The sequence below is a fragment of the Crinia signifera genome, chromosome 5, assembly GCF_055691185.1.
Source record: "Crinia signifera chromosome 5, ASM5569118v1, whole genome shotgun sequence".
NCBI classification, from domain to species: Eukaryota; Metazoa; Chordata; class Amphibia; order Anura; family Myobatrachidae; genus Crinia; species Crinia signifera.
In genome coordinates this window covers 234,023,030-234,043,374 of record NC_139221.1, presented here as the reverse complement: position 1 = coordinate 234,043,374, position 20,345 = coordinate 234,023,030, and the positions used below count along the sequence as shown (strand labels likewise).

General features: G+C 42.4%; 1 protein-coding gene across 2 annotated transcripts in view; it reads left to right on the top strand.

Moving 5' to 3' along the window:
- Positions 1–18,870, top strand: part of OSBPL10 (oxysterol binding protein like 10) — a 389,517-nt gene extending 370,647 nt beyond the window's left edge. For both annotated transcript variants that reach the window (XM_083188653.1, XM_083188650.1), the window contains 2 exons: positions 9,731–9,884; positions 18,578–18,870. In XM_083188653.1, coding sequence (XP_083044779.1) covers positions 9,731–9,884; positions 18,578–18,622 — 199 coding nt within the window. In that variant the 3' untranslated portion in view covers positions 18,623–18,870. The remainder of the gene's footprint in view (positions 1–9,730; positions 9,885–18,577) is intronic.
- Positions 18,871–20,345: the final 1,475 nt, after the last annotated feature.

Genomic DNA, 20,345 nt, shown 5'->3' with positions numbered 1-20,345 from the left:
GATGTACTTATTTGGGAGGGTATATGGTCAAGAGGAGAGGTAGTAGAGTTGGAGGAAGAGAAAAGTGCAGATAGTTCATCTTCATATTCCATCATATTTACCTATGTGGTGGATGGGCTGGCTATAGTATCAATGAGGATTAATGCACAAATGTATTGCTATCTGCAAAAGGTCCTACAGTCCTTAGTCCCGGCCACTTTTCGGGTTTTCGGTTCTTATTACCTTCAGGTTTTGGGTTCTAATGGGTTTTGCCAAAACACCCCCTAAAGGTTTTGGGGTTTTTTTTTGTTTTTTTAGAAAATCATAAAAACGGCTAAAATCGCAGAATTTTTTATTTTTTGCTTCTACACTATTATTAACCTCAATAACATTTATTTCCAATATATTCTGAACACCTCACAATAATGTTTATAGGGCAAAAGGTTGCTCCAAGGTAGCTAGATAACTATGCTACGCCACACAAGTGTGCCACACAAACACGTGGCTCATCTAGGAGTAGCACTGCAGACAGGATGGCAGTTTAAAAACTAGGCCCCTATCTGGCTTGATCGTGTTTACCACCAGCCGAGGAGCAGTGGGTGATTTGTGCAGCAATGCAATAGCTGCAAAGGAGTGGAACCTTCTGACCACAGGTGACGACCAGCCGAGGAGCAGTGGGCGATTGGTGCAGCAATGCAATAGCTGCAAAGGAGTTGGACCTTCTGACCACAGGCGACGACCAGCCGAGGAGCAGTGGGCGATTGGTGCAGCACTGAGTTGGTCTGCGAGTGTGTATCTGTTTTTATCAGTTTAATATCCAATAAAACCACTATCTGGTTTGATCGTGTTTACCACCAGCTGAGGAGCAGTGGGTGATTCGTGCAGCAATCAATGACTCAGCAGTGGGATTGGTCAGCTCTGTGATTATTACCACTTAAGCACAAACAGTTGTATGTGATTAAAGACGAGTCTACAGTAGTACTTATCTCATATATCAATGATTCTCAGCAGTGGGATTAATGAATGGTGATGCAAGATGGAATTGTCCTTGGGCCCTCCCACCCACCCTTATGTTGCGGAAATAGGACATGCACACTTTAACAAACCAAACATTTTTTAGTGACAGGACCTACAAAACTGTGGCTGAAATGATTGGTTTGTTTGGGCCCCCACACGAAAAAAACAATTCATATCTCCCTGGTTAAACTGGCTCTACAGAGACAAGATGTCATTGTCACTCGTTATCCTCCTACTCTTATTCCTTGCCCCCTTCAGTGTGTACTTCCTCATCCTCACAGATTATCAATTCGTCCCCGCTGGACTCCACAATCACAGGTCCCGTTATAATCTCTGGAGGCAATTCCTGGTCTTCATTGAATAATTGCTAATTCATTTTTATAAACATCATCTTCACATTTTGCGGAAGCAACCTCCGTCGCCGCTCACTGACCAGGTTCCCAGCTGCACTAAAAAATGCAGCAATTGTTGGCAGGTCCTTTAGTCCGGGCCAGATGTCCAAACTCCCTCCTGCCTGCGGGTTGTGTGGGAAATTGCAGCTGTTTCCTCGCATTCACAGGTGTGGGAGCTGTGGCCGTGTCACGGTCCCCTTCAGATGACAATCTCCTGACCAGCAGGTCTTTGCACCTTTGTAAACTTGTGTCTGCCCGAAACAGACACAACATACGCTTTAAACCGAGGATCGAGCAAGGTGGCCACAATGTATTCCTCTGACTTTAACAGAATGACCACCCTCGTATCCTGGCAAAGCGTATGGAGGGCTTCATCCACAAGAGCTAGATGCTTTGTGGAATCGCAACGCTTTAGCTCCTCCTTCACTTTCTCGAGCTGCTTCTGCAACAGCCTGATCGGGAGAATCACCTGACTCAAACTGGCAGTGTCGGAACTGACTTCACATGTGGCAAGATCAAATGGCTGGAGAACCTTGCACAACACAGAAATCAGCCTCCACTGCGCTTCAGTCAGGTGCAGCCCCGCTCCTCTGCCTATGTTGTAGGTGGCCGTGTAGACTTGAATGGCCTTTTTCTGCTCCTCCATCCTCTGCAGCATATAAAGGGTGGAGTTCCAGCGTGTCACAACCTCTTGTTTAAGCTGATGGCAGGGCAGGTTGAGGAGTTTTTGCTGCCACTTCAGCCTTTGGCAGGCAGTGGCAGAATGCTGAAAGTGTCCGCAAATTTTGCGGGCCACCGCAAGCATCTTCGTCATGCTCCTGCCACTTCTGATGAAATGCTGCACCGCCAAATGTATTGTGTGGGCAAAACATGGCACGTGCTGGAAACTGCCCATGTGTAATGCCCGCACAATGTTAATGGAGTTGTCCGACACCACAAATCCCCAGGAGAGTCTAAGGGGGGGGGGTAAGCCACTGGGAGATAATTTCCCTCAGTTTCTCTATGAGGTTGTCAGCGTTGTGCCTCTTCCTGAAACCGGTGATACACAGCGTAGCCTGCAGCGTAGCCTGCCTTGGAAGGAGCTGGTGTGCAGGAGATGCTGCTGCGGAAGGTGATGCATCTACACAGTGGGCTGTCACAGTCATATAGTCCTTAGTTTGCCCTAATCCACTTGTCCACATGTCCATAGTTAAGTGGACAGTGGGTACAGCTGCATTTTTCAGGGCACTGAGGACACTTTTTCTGACATCCCTGTATATCCCAGGTATCACCTGCCTAGTGAAGTGGAATCTAGATGGGATTTGGTACCGGGGACACAATACCTCCATCAAACGTCTTAATCACACTTCACTGATGGCGGACACCAACATAGCTGTCAAGGCCGCAGTTATCCGCTTTGCCATAGGATGACTGCCGTTGTATTTCATCCTCATGGTAAACGACTGTTGGACGATCAATTGATTAGTGAAAGACGTAGCGGTCTTACGACTTCCCCTCTGGGATGAGGAACGACTCCCATTAATTGCAGCAACGGCAGTAGTAGGCGTAGCGCTGCAGGATCCTACAGAGGAATCCCGGATAGAAGAGGAGTCAGTCATGCTGGTGACATGGCCTGCAGGACTCCCCTGATCCGGATCAAGGAGGAAATTGACGAGGAGGGATTTGGAGTTGTGCTTTTCAGGTGCTTGGCTCCAACAGGAGTACCAAGGGATTTTGGTGTCCTTGGACTGCTAGCCACAGTTCCTGAACTAAACAAAGCAAGATCCTTACCCCTGCTTATTGGAGCTTTACATAGGCTACACATGGCAATACATTTGTTGTCTGGATTCGGATAAAAAAAATTCCACACCGTAGAGGTGGATTTATTGGTCCTCTGCCCAGGCATGACGATGGGCTTTTTCATCCCATGGACAACAACTGTTTACCCCCCTGGTGCCTCATTTAAGCAAACCACCTCAGCATCCTCCTCATCAACTTCTTCCTCAGTGCCAAAGAGAACAAAACAAGGGAAGGTGAGCAGCGCTGTAGTTAAATAAAAAAAATATAAAAATGGCCAATTGGTTAATCTATTACAAAAATTTAATAGCTAATATATGCTAAAAGGTGAATACCCCCAGCAATGTTAAAAGTGGATAATGTATGATATTAATCAATCAATACACAATGCTAAATATCACAATTCCTCACCAACCATGGAAGCTCTGAAGTGATGGACAGTCCCGGATTTGTATGTCCAAGGGGAAAAGCTTATTTCCCAGGTATTAGTCCAGGGGGGAGAACCACTGTGGTGTGGCTGTGGGGCAGGAGTGGCCCAAGATGGCACAAATAACCAGCTCCCTCCACAGCATTTGTTGGAATAAAGTGTTGTCCTCAACCTCCTGGTGCGGCAATAAAGAGGAATTTGTATCCAAAGTTGGAAAGTTAGAGTAGAGCGTCCAAATGGAGATCTCCAGATTTGTATTCCAGGACCAAATGGTTGGGAGTATGTAGCAAAGGGTCCTCCTTACGTGTTTTGCTACACCTGGTAGCTTTATCAAAGGAACAGTGCAAGCTACATCAATATCCTCCTCTCGGTCTACAACATTGACACCTTCATTATCAAAATCAGGAACTGCACTGTGGGTGATCCTTCCAGCATATGCAGAGGGAGTGCTGAAAATGGTGGAAGGAGCCACCTCTTCCCGTACAGCGATGGGAAGGTCAGGCTTTGCAACCACCAACACCCTTGGACTCTCCTTGGGGGTTTGTGATAACGGGGGAAATTTACTAATATGAAAAACCTAGTTTTTCGTATTAGTATTTTCCCTACGACTGCATACGACTGTTTCAGTCGTATGCAAAGTCGTGTTCCGGAGGGGGATTTACAAAGCAGTCATATACGACTGCTTTGTAACCCTCCGATGTCGTAGTAATTCGTATTAGCTGGCCATATATACGGCCGCTAATACGAATTCCTACAGGCATCCTGCATGGATCAGTCAGATCCGTCCAGGCTGCAAGGTGTAAAAAAAAAAGAAGAAAAATAAATAAATTAAAAACAGCGTGGGGTCCCCCCCACAGCCGTAACCAGCACCAGACTCAAAGAGCCGGGGCCGGTAATTAAAAATCAGGGAACTCGACAAATAGGGGTTCCCCGATTTTTAACAACCAGGCTCCAGGTCCGGGGCTGGTTCCCAAAATACGGGGGACAAAATGACTAGGGGTCCCCCGTATTTTAAGAACCAGCCCCAGGCCAAACCAGCCAGCAGGGTAATGCCACAGCCGGGGGGAGACTTTTTATACAAGTCCCCCCGGCCAAAGCATTAACCCTCTGACCAGTCAGCCTGGCCAGGGGCCCTGGGGGAGTGGGGACCCCCCCAATAAAGGGGTCCCCCCCTCCAGGACTTACCTGACCAGGCTGAAGCCTGGTACTGTCCTCGATGCCCCTGGGCGGTGGGCATCGAGCTGATTAAGTGTAAAAAATAGATGAATAAACTATTGTTTTAAACTGTGGAACTATGAGTCCCAAGCAAGCCTCCCCCGCAAGCTGGGACTTGGAGAACCACAAGTCCCAGCCTGCGGGGCATTAAAGGGCCCGCTGGTTCTTGTAGTTCCACAGTAAAAAAAAATTGTTAAATAAATACACACTGACACAATGAAAATAAAACTTTAATACATCCATTACACACATACTGATACTTACCTATCTTGAGCCCGTAGGTAGCCCTCTGTCCTGGTGTCTGGTGTCCTGTGTCGTCCTCCAGGTCCATGTCGGCAGTCCGTGTCGTCCTCCAGGTCCATGGCAGTGTCCGGGTCCGAAGTAATCCATGGTGGAGCTGTGGAAGGAAATTCCCCTATTTGTCGGGTTCCCTGATTTTTAATTACCGGCCCCGGCTCTTTCAGCCTGGCGCTGGTTACGGCTGTGGGGGGGACCCCACGCCGTTTTTTTTTTATATATTTATTTATTTTTCTATTTTTTTACACTAAAGCCTGCACGGATCTGACTGATCCGTGCAGGCTTAAAGCAAATACGACAATCAAGGTGTATTTTCCTGCCGTATTTTTGTGGCCGTTTCACGCCAATTAGCAGCCGTATTATCTATACGGCTGCTTAGTAAATCAGGAACCACCATTCTTTTGAAAGGTGATTCCTGTCATATTCTATCGATGGTGTAGACATTTGTATTTGTAAATACAAAAACGAATGTCCCATCTTTAGGAATACGAATTGCTGTATTTTTGGGATAGTAAATCCCGAAAATACAAATGTGTAAAAAATAGGTGTATTTCTGCCTACGAATACACCTATTTTTTACGAATTCATATTAGTAAATTTCCCCCAACATGTCTTCTTTAGTAGGCAGAGATGTTTGCTGTGTTTTTGATGACAGCTGAAATCTCACATTTCTAAAGGAGGAGTAGAAGGGCTTGAATAGTCATGTGTAGTTGAACCACCAGTCATGAATACAGGCCAGGGCCTTAACCGTTCCTTGCCACTCGGTGTTGTAAATGGCACATTGGCAATTTTATGTTTCTCCTCCAATGATTTGAATTTATTTTTTTTGGTCCTCCTTTTACTGAACTTTGGCTTTTTGGTTTTTACATGCCCCGTACTTTGACACTGGACACCGGCCTTGGCAGACGACGTTGATGGCATATCATCATCTATATCATCATTACTACTTGCATTTGCAGCAGATTCAGAAGTAGGAGGAAGTGGCCCTTCATCTTTCCCTATTTGATTCTCCATGTTTTGGATCTCCATTATTTTTGTGGAGTTATGCAATATATTACACCACAGGACAGCACCACTGGAGTGCAAGTATATACGGCAGTAGATGCACCATTAGAGAGGTATTATATATATGGCAGTATATGCACCAGCAGAGAGATATTATTTTTATACGGCAGTATATGCACCAGCAGAGAGATATTATTTTTATACGGCAGTATATGCACCAGCAGAGAGATTATTTTTCGGCAATATATGCACCAGCAGAGAGAGATTCTTTTTATACGGCAGTATATGCACCAGCAGAGAGAGATTATTTATTTTATACGGCAGTGTATGCACCAGCAGAGATATATTATTTTTATATGGCAGCATTATGCACCAGCAGAGAGATATTATTTATACGGCAGTATATGCACCAGCAGAGAGATATTATTTATACGGCAGTATATGCACCAGCAAAGAGATATTATTTTTATACGGCAGTATATGCACCAGCAGAGAGATATTATTTATACGGCAGTATATGCACCAGCAGAGAGATATTATTTTTATACGGCAGTATTATGCACCAGCAGAGAGATATTATTTATATGGCAGTATATGCACCAGCAGAGAGATATTATTTATACGGCAGTATATGCACCAGCAAAGAGATATTATTTTTATATGGCAGTATATGCACCAGCAGAGAGATTATATTTATACGGCAGTATATGCACCAGCAGAGAGATATTATTTTTATAGGGCAGTATATGCACCAGCAGAGAGATATTATTTTATATGGCAGTATATGCACCAGCAGAGAGATATTATTTTTATACGGCAGTATATGCACCAGCAGAGAGATATTATTTATGCGTCAGTATATGCACCAGCAGAGAGAGATTATTTTTATACGGCAGTATATGCACCAGCAGAGAGATATTATTTATATGGCAGTATATGCACCAGCAGAGAGATATTATACGGCAGTAGATGCAACAGTACACTGGTGTTAATATTTATATGTCAGACTCAGTACAGTAGATGCACTAGCAGAAAATATGTTTACTAGTTATATAAGGCTGTAAATACACCAGCAGGGAGGTATTATACAGCAGATGCACAAGCAGACTGGTATGCAAGTGGTTAATAAGTTTAACAACAGTGCACAATGCACAGTCATATACTATTACTGATTGAAGTGGCCAGGTACTGGCTGGGCTGGCAGCCACTGGCAGTGCAGAGCACACACCACCAGAGAGCAGAGCAGACAGTGGCACTAGTAGACACTGGCAGTCGCCCCAGCAGCAAAGAAAAGACAGCTCCCTAACCTACCTAACCTAACAACGCTCCGCACAGTAAGCACACTCCTATATCCCTAACCCTCCTAATTCACGAGTTACAAATGGCGCCGGATTCTCGCGGTTATATAGAGGTCCGGATCTCGCGTATCTTGCTTGCGCGCACGGATCCGAGTCAGGCGGAAAACTCTGAGCGCCACTTGGATCCAGGCTTAGATTAGTGACGTTCGGGCTCGGATCTGGGAAATCAGAGCTCACATATCTCTAGTTATAATGTGGTTAGTGTTGTTGACCCAGCTGTCCTACCACCAGTATGCAAGAAAGAACTTTAGGCTAGCAGGAGCTGTTATAACAGATATGTGCCTATAGGACTTGAATCATTTACTGTAAATGGGCCAGGTTTGGTTTTCAGCCCACCAATGGAATGCTTTATTCTCAGAAGCATCCCCTTAGATTACTTGCACTGTAGGACGGTGACTCTCCTTCATCATCATTTAAATTGTGTGTTCAGGGCACTGCCAAGTTCGTAACAATGCATGCACATTCATATTTGTCCAATTGATCTTGATTTGGTGTACAAGAGGAATTACCATGCTAATTACATACCAATTATTCACCTTTGACTACAGGCTCATGAATAACACAAATCTGCATTGAACACTGTGGGAATTGCGACATCCATGAAATCTTGTAATTATGACCGTTCAAAATTACTTAATTGCAATATTTATGGACAGATGTTGTTCATTGTTTCAGCTCCCCTTTAAATCTATTTTTTTGTTTGTAATAATAATAATAATTATTAAAAATTATAATAATAATAAGTATAATTAATTAATATGTAAAGAAATCCTAAATCAATGCAACTGTTGTGCTTGCGCTTTGGGTATCATGTTAATACATCTAGACATGATTTAGAGTAATGTGGATAAATACAGATGTAGCCGGCTTCATCTTTTCAGGGGCTGGCTAAACTATCGCTAGCTCCTGCCAGCCACCAGCTCCTTCCAGGGGGCACGCGTGCACAAGACGCTCGCACGCCCCATAGCAACAGAGCGCCCTGCGAAGCGGAGACGGGCAGGGACCCGCTGCCCCGGCCCCTCCAGTTTAATGGAGTCCCTCTCTGCTGGCGCTCGCTAGACGGGAGGTTCTGGTTGGGCGCCGGAACTGAATGAGAGGGCCTACATCTGTATTATAAATATATAAACATTACTGATGAAATAAAAAATATATTATGCATGTTGGTGGTGGTGATGATGGTGATGAGGTTGGTTACAATATTTCCCCAGTTGCTATAACCAAGGTTCACACTCCCACTTACTGCCCCAGTGTATGTTTTCTGCAAGCATTTTTTGCTTTATTTTTTGTGATTATATAATTTATTTTGTTATATATAAAATCACGAAATAGGTAATTTTTTATTCACAGAAAATTGCCAGCAATACCCTCAATGTGTGACTGGTCTGATGCATTGTAGTGAGAAAGCTGCATCTTCTAGAATGTTATGTAGCATAATTTTTTTTTCTCAATGAAAACTTGGGTAACTGTACTGCCTACTTTCAGTTATTACAAATAGTAGAAGTTACCTTAAAGTTCTGTGGCCTATGTAATGCCGTCAGCCTTCTTCTTTGTGCATATATGGAATGTCTTTGTAACTTCAAATATCGTATAACTGATAAGGAGTTAATTGGCACATCTAAAATGGGTGCTGGATGTGTATTTCCAATCTACCTTGGAATTTACTTATCTTGTGGCCATATCCCTGTGCTCCTTACAGACGTATAGATATATTGTATATGCAGTGTAGACCCTGGTATGAGGATTTCCGGATGGAGAGGATTCCTATAGAGACTGAACCATACTCTCCCATGAGTTTCAGACTTTTTCAAGTAGTCCCCACGAACCCCCTGTAGAATTGCTGGATCTCTCACTTCCTGTGAGTTTTGATAAGAGATGCACATAAAAAGTAGCCAGGTGAGGCACTGCCTAACCTGCCATAGACTTTTTACTCCAGAGTATTGACTATAAAAATGAATAAGAATAATAAAAATAAGATTTTTTATATATATATTATTTGTATTTTTGACATACTTTATAAGTTCAAAACTCTGGCATATACGTTAGTATGACAGGAAAGGCTGTGCCTCACCTGCCTCATCCCACCGCATGCCACTGATGCAGCGGCAGATCCCAGATACAAGTTACTTAGAGTTGGTAAGTACAGTATGTATTGCAAACATCCATTCCCCAGATAAAATGCCCCTGAAGGTGCAGGAGGCAAATGATCCCACATCTTGATAACTATATCATAATGTTTCTGTTTTTATTGTTTCTTCCATCCTTAGGCGAATCTGGGAAAATGTCACCAATGCCCTAAAGTCAGATGACATTGAAGCAGCTTCAGAGCACAAACACCAACTGGAGGAAAGACAGAGGACAGAAGCCAGACAGAGGGCATCCATTAATACACCATGGAAGCCAAAGTATTTTATCAGAGAGGCAAGTTTCATCTCGCATATAACATTCACGCTTAGAACAATGTTTATTTCACTTGGTTGACACGAGCCCTTTACTAAGCTGCTTTTATAGTATGATGCAACTCTGTTATATTGGCTTCACTCAGGCACTTAACTTTATGTCCATTTAAAAGTTTATTGGATGAAATGTAGTGTACTAATCAAGCAATAACCTGGAGCATAGGGACGGTATTAAGAACATAATGAGGCAGAAGATGGCGATCTTTTCCTGCTATTATCTCAGAAGTAGAAAGGGCTGCGTTGCTCTGATAACTTGTCAGATATAAAAGCACTGCGGTGTGGAGCATTTCCGGAACACTGTAACCCTGCTCTGTTTATCTAGGCTAGCAGCTACTGACTTTACTGCCTGGATAATAAACTGCCTCATTGTGTTTGTTTGAGATGATGCAATGGGTCACAGCTTTACGCAGCCCAGCCTTCACAATCAGCCTGGGTATTATGTAATCAGAATCACTTTATTGGCCATGTATACTGTCGTATACTAGGAATTTTTTGTGGATACAGTGCAGCTTCAAGCATGGTACAAGAGGGATAACAGGACATACATACATACATTGCATCAGTTGCGCATACAAATGACAATTCACATGTTATGATTTGCAAGGTTAGATAGAGCAGTTAGGTGTTTAGATTAGCAGTATATTAGAGTACATTGTTCAATAGCTGAATAGCTGTCGGGAAGAATCTTTTTTGCGGTTCTTGATGACTTGGCAGGGATGGACCTGAAGCGTCTACGTGATGGGAGAATATCAAACAAGTTATGGCCAGGGTGGAGTTTGTCCGCCACGATCTTCCCAGCTCGCTTCTTGACCCTACTTAAGTATTCTTCCCTTACAGGGGGGAGGTCCGTCCCAATAATCCTCTCTGGTGCAGGCTTCATTTGTCAGATTCATTGGCCCTCCATACCAGATTGTAATAGAGGAGCATAGAACGGACTCCACAATAGCAGTGTAAAAGAGCTGCAGCAGCTCCTGCGGAATGTTTAATTTTTTCAGTTGCCTCAGGAAGAACAGCTGCTGTTGGGCCTTTTTGACAATGGAAGTTATGTTGGGCTCCCATCTGAGGTTTCGAGAAATTTTTGTCCCAAGGAATTTGAAGGTCTACCCATGACACCACTCTGTTGGAAATTACCAATTGTACCTTGACATTTGGTTTTCTCCTGAAGTCTACTATCATCTCGACGGTTTTGATGGGGTTTAGGTCCAGGTTATTTCTGCCGCACCACTGTGAAAGTCTGTCCACTTTCCGTCTGTATGTAGACTCATCTGCCTCCTTGATTAGGCCGATGAGGGTGGTGTCATCAGCAAATTTTATGATTTTTACTGACTGGTCACTCGAGATGCAGTCGTTAGTGTAGAGGGAGAAGAGCAGGGGGGAAAGGACACATCCCTGGGGAGCACCAGTGCTGATCGTACGAATGGCGGATGAGAAGGCTCCAGCTTTCACCACCTGTTTCTGTGTTGTTAGGAAGTCCACAATCCAGGAGCAGGTAGATTCTGGAACTCCTAGGGAGAGAAGTTTGGGCTTTAGGATAGCCGGGGCAATTGTGTTAAATGCAGAGCTGAAGTCAATGAATAGGACCCTCGCGTAGGTGCCTGGATGATCCAGGTGTTCCAGGATATAATGCAGCCCTAGGTTAACTGAATCCTCAATGCTTCTGTTTGCTCGGTAGGCGAACTGCAGGGGGTCGAGATGGGTGTTTGTCACCTCCCTCAGATGGTTCAATACCAGTATTTCGAATGCCTTCATGACAACTGATGTTAGTGTGACTGGCCTGTAGTCATTTAGATCCTTCAGAGCCAACTTCTAGGGAACCATAATAATAATTGAGCATTTGAAGCAGGCAGGGACCCTACTCGTTTCCAGTGTGGTGTTAAAGATAATAGTGAAGATGGGTGCAAGCTGCATTGCACAGGTCTTAATTTTAGACGGCGACACTTCTTCAGGACCCGCAGCCTTCCTAAGTCTGACCTTCAATGTCATTCTTATACAACAGAACCCAATGCTCCTCTGTCAGTTATGCACAGCGACCTCACAAATATGATTGGATCTGTTTGTTACCATCAGCTTAAGTATCCCTTTTTTTTTTTTAGAAGATTTGTTTATTTAGGTTTTCTTTTTTTCAAAATACAATAATGCTGGTTCAACAAAGTAGATGAGTTAACAGCAATGGATGAGATAATGTTCAAGAATCCAAGAGCATTGATGAGATGATGAGTAGAACAGATTCCGTGTTAAACTAGGGGTATATGAGTGTAAGAGCTATATGAGCAATATAACAGATTGTTGCAAAAACAATTATTGAGATACATGTAAAAAAATAAAAGAGAGAGAGTCTTTGTGAGTAGGAGAGAGGAGAAAGAGAAGAACAGGGATAGGGGGTAGGAAAGAAGGGTAGAGAAATAATGATTCAGAAATGAAAAGACAGGGAAAAGGAAAGCATGAGATTTAGAGAACTAGTGGAGTTGTTGCTGATCATCAGAACAGTGGTGAGCTTAACAAGGCATCATATGGAATTCAACGGTGCCTCAGGCTGTAGTAGGTTGTCCATGGGGACCAAACTTTGATAAAATTAGAAGGACTTTCCATTCTAAATGTAACACAGATATAGTTGATCATAGCAGTTATGGAAGGGGTGAGGGAGATTTCCAGTGCGTGGCTATAAGACATTTAGCTGTTCCAAGGATATGATTGATCAATTTTTGGGTTGGAGGTGGGATGTGAGGTAGTGGTCTCAGTAGTAAAGAATATAGAGGAGATGAGGGCATTTGAGTGCTCGTAACCGAGTTGATCAAGTTGTGTACCTCTATCCGTTAAGTATCACTTTTAATGTATGTCAATCTACAAAGCTACTGCAACCTAAAATGAGGTCCATCAATTACTACCTTTTATAATTAGAATTGTTCTGATACACAGGAAGCTTGTAAGGAAACCTCCATTGTAGCCATTTTTAACATACAATCATAGAGTCAAATAAATCCTTTCTGACACTAGAGATAAAATAAATCCTTTGTCAAAGCTGTAACGATATCTACAGCAACTGTTAATTTTTTATGTACTGTAGTCATTTTCTACACCTGTTGCACCTCCAACCCACCCCCATAAAGATTCTGGGACATTGTCTACAATTTTATGATTCAATGACAATTTTATGATTCAATGTAGCCATGCCATGCTTACCTTCTGCAAAATGCCCGGCCACTGGTTGATCGCCCGTGCCTGACTGTAGCGCCGTGCAGATGGCCAGACAGTGTTGAGCCTTCTTGTTCTTGAATTGGCACTCTGTTTTCCCAATATAGAAAAAGCCACATGGGCAGGTGATGACATAAACTTCAAATTTGGTATTACATGTTAGGGCCAGTTAATTTTGTACTTTTTTTTACCAGAATAGGGATGTGCAATCATATCACCCACTGCTATATAGTTGAAATACATACAATAATAGATAAACCAGGCATGTCCACATTATAGCCCTCCAACTTTTGTGAAACTACAAGTCCCATCATTCCTTGCCACAGTTTTGCTATTAGGGAATGCTAAAATGATGTCAAGGCATGCTGGGATGTGTAGTTTCACAACAGCTGGAGGGCCACAGTTTGGACATACCTGATATAAACACATACATGTGCCACATACAGTTAATATTGATGTCACTTCACTTATGATAAAACTATTAGTGTGACTTAACTAAGCAACACTCGATTACGATGGTTGAAAAATGAAGAAGTTAGGTTTAACGAACCGACTATTTCCTAAAACACTAGGTACAGTCCATTTCAATTTGCAGTTCATCTTCTAAGAGCGGCACTGCTCCGAAACTGGTGTTTTCATCATTCATTTTCATAGCCTGGCGGTAGCTGCATTTGTAGGAAGACAAGTGCTTCTGGAGTAACAAGACAATGGCAAGAGGTGGTCAACCAGGGGCCTCCAACACATGAGAGGGCCCCACACATATGTAGCTACAGTACATCACCAACATTGGGGGAATTGTTGCATATGTATAGGTTTCTGTGTTGCATAATATAAATTTGGTGCACCATAGTGTACTTGGGAGTTTTTTGTCACATTACACTTCTTAATAACAATGACAACATATGATATTGACAAATGGATTGAATCTTGATCATCATGTGGATGCATTTACCCGCTGTTTCTTAAGTACATGAGTCATGTGGCCAACTCTAACTGAGCATTACTTATTAAGGCTAATCATGAATCATAATCTATTCTGTGAAGAATCCTTTTGAGCACATTTGCTACTTTCCTGTAGGCAAGATTTGCAAAATAAAAAAAAATATAAAAAATCAAGGGAATTGTAGTAAATTTTAAATGGTTATATCCTTTAACTTTCAGGTCTTTGCAATAAGATTCTGTTCTTTTGCAGTATAGCGCTTGAGAAAAATAAATATTACTCAAATACCAATTCATGATTTATTCATGACTTTAGCATGGTCAGTCTTTGTTCCCTTGCCAGCATTGATAGAATACCTGATGAAAGTTTCTGAAGGTAAAGTGCAGTGAAAGAAGGAAAATGTCCAAGCAGCAGTGTTGAGGATTTCTGCATTTTACAAATTGATAAATAATAAAATAAATAATAAAATATGTAGTCCAGGAGTTGGGCATGCTCCAAATATTGACATTGGGAATTCATCCTAACGGGTGCCGGACAGTTTCCCGACAGTCGGGATCCTGACAGTCATTACCCCAAAGTTGGGATCCCAACTTTCAAAACCCTGACACTCAGGGTCCCGACGGCCACCAGCTATTCTCCCTCGTGGGGGTCCACGACTCCCATAGAGGGAGAATAGAATAGCACAAGCCACCGTGCCCGCAGTGTGGCGAGCGCAGTGAGCCTGCAAGGGACTTTGTTGCACTCGCCATGCTGTCTGAGTCCGGCAAGTTGGGATCCCGACGTCGGGCTAATGACTGTCGGGATCCCGACTGTCGGGACCATATACCACACCTCATCCCAACTTATCCTAATTTCTTAGTCCTCCAGTTGGGAGATACTGGAAACACAGTGGTTATAGTGACCACAGGAGAAGTGCGGACACATTAAATGTAAACACTTGTTTTTGCTCCCCCCTTCTATACCCCACGCCTGCAGGGGACACACTGTATAAAAGTCCCTTGGTGGTTAGCAGCCTTTTAGTTTTTACTTTAACTTTCTTTTCCTCTCAGTTCATGCTATGGACTATGGCACTGACATGAACACAGAGAAGCCCCCACATTGATAGCTACAAGTTATGGGGGCTTCAGGGGAAACTATGGTTACATGGCAGTGACCAATTTCCAATATGGCAGCTGTTTCTTATACTGATATACCTTTAGCACTTTCTAGGATAGACACACTAACATGAAAAAAAAGGATATGATTGGCCATGCAATGGACAGATCCCATCTGTATTGACAATAACCGTTTCAGGTTTGGATCAATACCTAAAATTAAGGGGTTTCTGTTTAATCATCCAAAATCAGATTTGCTCTGGGGGTGTCCTTAAAAATCATAGCTTTGATGACAGCTCTCCTTATGTCCATGGCATGACAATCTTCTTTTGTTAAATTCCAGTCCCCCATATTTCTTCCAGACACATTTGCTGGTCACAGTGCAGACACTGGAATTCTGCTATTAGAGTGTCAGTTACTATTAAATGGAGTCAACATTTCACAAGTAGCTTTTAGTTTTCATGGGGTGCTCCAAGACACATGTATTCTTACTCAAGAACAAGAACTTGTTCCTTCATGGAGTTGCGAAGTCTCTCCTTATTCATAAACAGCCTTCTGTTCATTTTGTTTGAGGGATCTGAGGAAGTTAACCCTTCATTGCATGATTTTTAAAAATGTAATTTGTTTAACATTTCCATGCTTCTTGTGTATTGTACTGAGAAGGAAAAATAATTAAAAAAATCACAGGCAAAAAAATAAAAAATTATTTTAAAAAAAAACCGCTCTGTAGCATATTTGATACACCATGTAATTTTATACCTATATACCTTATGTATATGGGTATGTAGAAACTTTGCAACTGTGTGCAACGAAGGGTTAGTATTGACTTTCAAGTAAGTATAGTCTGCACAATTTCACTCAAACTAATTTCTAAGTGGAACAACTTCTCCCATTGTGTGTCTTCATTTATCAGGCAGTTCAACCAATTACACCCCTCTCTTGTTTGGTACTTGTGAGCACAGAACCACAATGGGCCTGATGCACTAAACTTCAAAAGTGATGAAATAGAGGGGCACAACCAACCAATCCGCTCCTGTCTGACAGTTTTCAAACACAGTCTGTGACATAGCAGATAGCAGCTGATTGGCTGGCTGTTTATCACTCTCCATGTTATCACTTTTGAAGCTTAGTGCATCTGGCCCAATGTCAGGCATTCAACATTTGGAATTGGATACTGGTGACAATGGGAGCCAATCTTTGGGGTTGGGGAGTAAGTTCTGCAGAAGTCCAGACTGCCAATGATTGTCCTAGAGGTAAGGGTGATGTTGTGTGCCTTAGTAAGCGGCATCATCTCTTATATGTAAAGGTAGTAGAGATGCAGTCCAACACTAAGATGGTAGCATGCCTTAGTCATCAACAGGGGCATCAGAAGTCCTCTGGCTGTGTGAGATTGACCTGCTGGTTTTTAGTGATGGGGGAAACAACTTAAACCAACAATAATGGCTGTGTTAATTCAGAATGTAGCCCACTTGGAAGTGAATTTCCTCATTTACCAGGATCTTCATCACAGGGTTTGGTCCCTTCATCTAAAAATCTTTAACACAATTGCATCTCTGTTGAACTGTATGATGCAAACTTTACATCACTCCCAGGGATAGGAGGATAATTGTCGGTGATGCTGATTTTTCATCTTAGTTACATGTTTCCTCTGTGATTCTGCAAAGGGTTCAGAAGAAAGTAAAACAAGAACACGTTCCACTAATTCTTGTTTTCGATTGCTACACAGTGTGTTACACAGACATTTATAATCTGGCAGACCTGGTAAACTTCATCTTCATCTGAGTTTACAGTGGCTTTTGAAGACATGAGGGGGAAATTTACTAAGATGGGCGTTATATTTCACATGGGATGTTGCTATGGGCAACCAATCAGAATCTACTTCTTATTTATTTAGCACTTTCTAGAAGATAATAAACAGCATCTAATTGGTTGCCCATAGCAATGTCCCCCATGATCTTTAAAGCAAATTTCATGCCTGAAAACAACATTCAGACTTTTCTTAAATGGCTGCATACCATACCATTGTTTTTTAGGGTTTCCAGGTAACTAATATTCTTACAGGAGGGATCAAACGTGCTTCCAAGACAGTTCAGGTTTCTGGTTTTCAGAGGAAACTACCCCCTTAGATTATTTGGGATCATACTCTGATGATAAAACATTCTACTTTTAAGATGCTGATTGTTTCTGATCTGAGTGCTGTTTCTGATCTGAGTGCTGTTTCTGATCTGTGTGCTCCTGTAGATCTCCTGTTCTCCTTTTCCATCAGGATAGTTATTAATCTAGGTGCGAAAGCAAAAGAAAAAGGTCTGATATGTGGAGTGGTCTACGCTGTGCCTCGCAACATGCATGGTGATGCTTAATCTGCGACTTTATACAGATTTATTTTGTAACAAAAGTACAAATCCCAAAAACCTAGTACACTGTAATCTAATGTATCTACTGCTGCAAAATTCAGAAGAAAGAATGTAAAGTACAGCAGAGGATCTAAGTTAAGCCAGGCATATGGTGCAAAAAGTTGTAATACTTTGTATCTTTGCGCAGTCTAATGCCGAGCAGCATCTGAGCACCCGTTCAGACGCTGCCCGGCTGCTCCCGTCTCCGGCTGTGGGGATCTACGCAGCATGAGATGGTCAGAGGTCGTGCTGCATAGCCCACCGGCTGCTACCCCAGGCTGCTGCTCCCGGCCTCACCACCCACCCATGTGAGTAAATGTGTGAGGCAGCCAGTTTGGGGGGGCCTTTTTGTTAATAGCAAAGCCAATCATGGGAATCCCAGGATTGAGCATTTTTAAATCCTGAATCCTGGAATAGACAAAATGCCCCAGGATTGGCATGCCTAATGGTGACTATCCTGGGTATTCCAGGAGCCTAGGTACTGTAGCTTTGCAATAATAATTTCTGGCAATGGAGTAGATGCGGCGGTGGCGTTGGGGACCCGGGGGGGAGTCTGTTGCCATGGGCCGCGCAAGTGTCTCATGCGTGCGCGCCCCCTGGCGGGAGCTGGAGGGGGCAGGCAAAAACTTCATCCCCTGCCTGGATGAGCCAGGCTCCATCTCTAGGTACAGTACCTCTAAATGGGTTGCAGTCAGGTCATTGATATTTAAAATGTTGACAATGAAGATATCGTAGATGACATGTAGGCATTCACAATATCTATTCCTCCTGTCTATATTACTCTGGTGTGCGTACATCTGCTCTAAAAAGCCCCTGTCCTAGCGATCAGTAACACTGCTATAGAAGCAACAGTGTTACTTATGGTTACCGTCCTGCCAACTTCCCGAGGTCGGGCATGCACATGGCTGCAGAGTCATCAAAGGGATCCTCTCTATAAGAAAGCAAAGGCTCTGGGAACCAATACGAATTAACAACTTATCTGGCTTTGATTTTTCAGAAATTGTATGTGTTTTTTAAATTTTTCATTCTCTTGCAGGGAGAAGGCTGGGTATATGTGAACCCTTTATGGAAAACACATTGACAACAGGAGTTCAACATTCCCAGCAAATTGTTTATTGTTCGGAAGATGTACGTCATCACGGAGAACAGACGGGTAGAAGACAAAACTGCGAACGGTTGCCATATCTCTGCTGCCACAAGCTTAATAAGTAAAGGGCATTTATGAACCACAAAAGCATAAATCTGTAGTGTGAATTCTTTTTTGTGACATTATGGGGGAAATTTATTAAAGGAAATTTGTAAAAAATAGGTGTATTTGTATCCAGAAATACACTTATTTTTGACATTTACTATCCCGAAAATACGGCAATTCGTATTGGTATTGATAGCACATCAATACGACTACGAATTGCCGTATTTTCGGGATAGTAAATGTCAAAAATAAGTGTATTTCTGGATACAAATACACCTATTTTTTTAAACAAATTTCCTTTAGTAAATTTCCCCCTATGTGTCTTCTTTGCACAAGTGTGCCTAGGTGTTTGGCAGAGTGCATGGCTTTGCTATCAAAACTAAAATAATCTAATTGGGTGGAATGTGGGGGCGTTTCTTGTTAAGAATGGATTTCTAAATCTACTTTTGATTTTTAGATTTTCCAAAAGTATTTATATAAGAAGAAAGACATGAGGGCGCTCCCTGATTTGTAGGACCAATTACCAAGCTTGCTCTACCAATAGAAGTTCTTGCTCCCCATATATTGCAGGTGCGCCCGTTTTGTGGAGGATTGAAAAAATTAGATTTTATTTGTCAGGTACAAATTATTGGCATGAAAGAACGCCAGTATGTGGTTATTAGTCGACAGTGTAGAGGTCAAAAGATCGACCACTATTGGTTGATACATGAAAAAGGTCGAAGTGCATTCGTTCAACATGGTCAAAAGGTCAACACAAGCAAAATGTCTACATAGAAAAAGGTCGACATGAGTTTTTCAAGATTTTATTTTTTTTAAACTGACTTGTATTTACTTTACCATCCTAGTGGGCATAGAGGGAGAATATATTAGTGCGCCAAGCACAGAGAGGCACCATGCCCAAAGCATGGCAAGCGCAGGGAGCCATGGGAGCGGACGCGGTACATTTATACGATGTCCATGTCGACCTATGTTGACACAGATACACACAAACGTGAAAAAAACACATCAACATTTTCCTTGTGTCTGGTTTTCCTTGCCAATAGTGGTCAAGCTTTTGACTGTCGACCTAGACACTATAGACATAAGGACCCATAGCCAGGAACGGCAGTGATAGGCTCTCTCCCAAATCAGCCTTGTACTGATGGAGATCCAATAAAATAGACTGCACAACAAATTCTATTTGTAAACCAGTTGGAAGTTGTACAGTAGATGCACTTTGATCACTGGAATACGATATATATGAGGACACAACATACACTCAGTCATATATACAATATAACACAAATGAAAATGTTAGGTTTGTGCATGTGTACTGAGAAAGCCTATGAATTGAGCATGCACCTTATAATGTGCATCATGGACAAATAGGCACACTTGGGCACATAAGGAAAATTGCATACGGTCAGATTTTGTGGTTCAGAAATGATACTTGATATTCTCAAAAGCCATTTTATTAATCTAACTGTGTACATATGTATGTAGTTATATACATGTGCACTCTGTACCTATATTGATTAAATAAAATAACTATATATACTTAATAATTAAGATTTTTGTAAGCCCTTTTTACTTTTTGTTTGCCAAATGATTTTGCACTGTTCAAATAAAATAA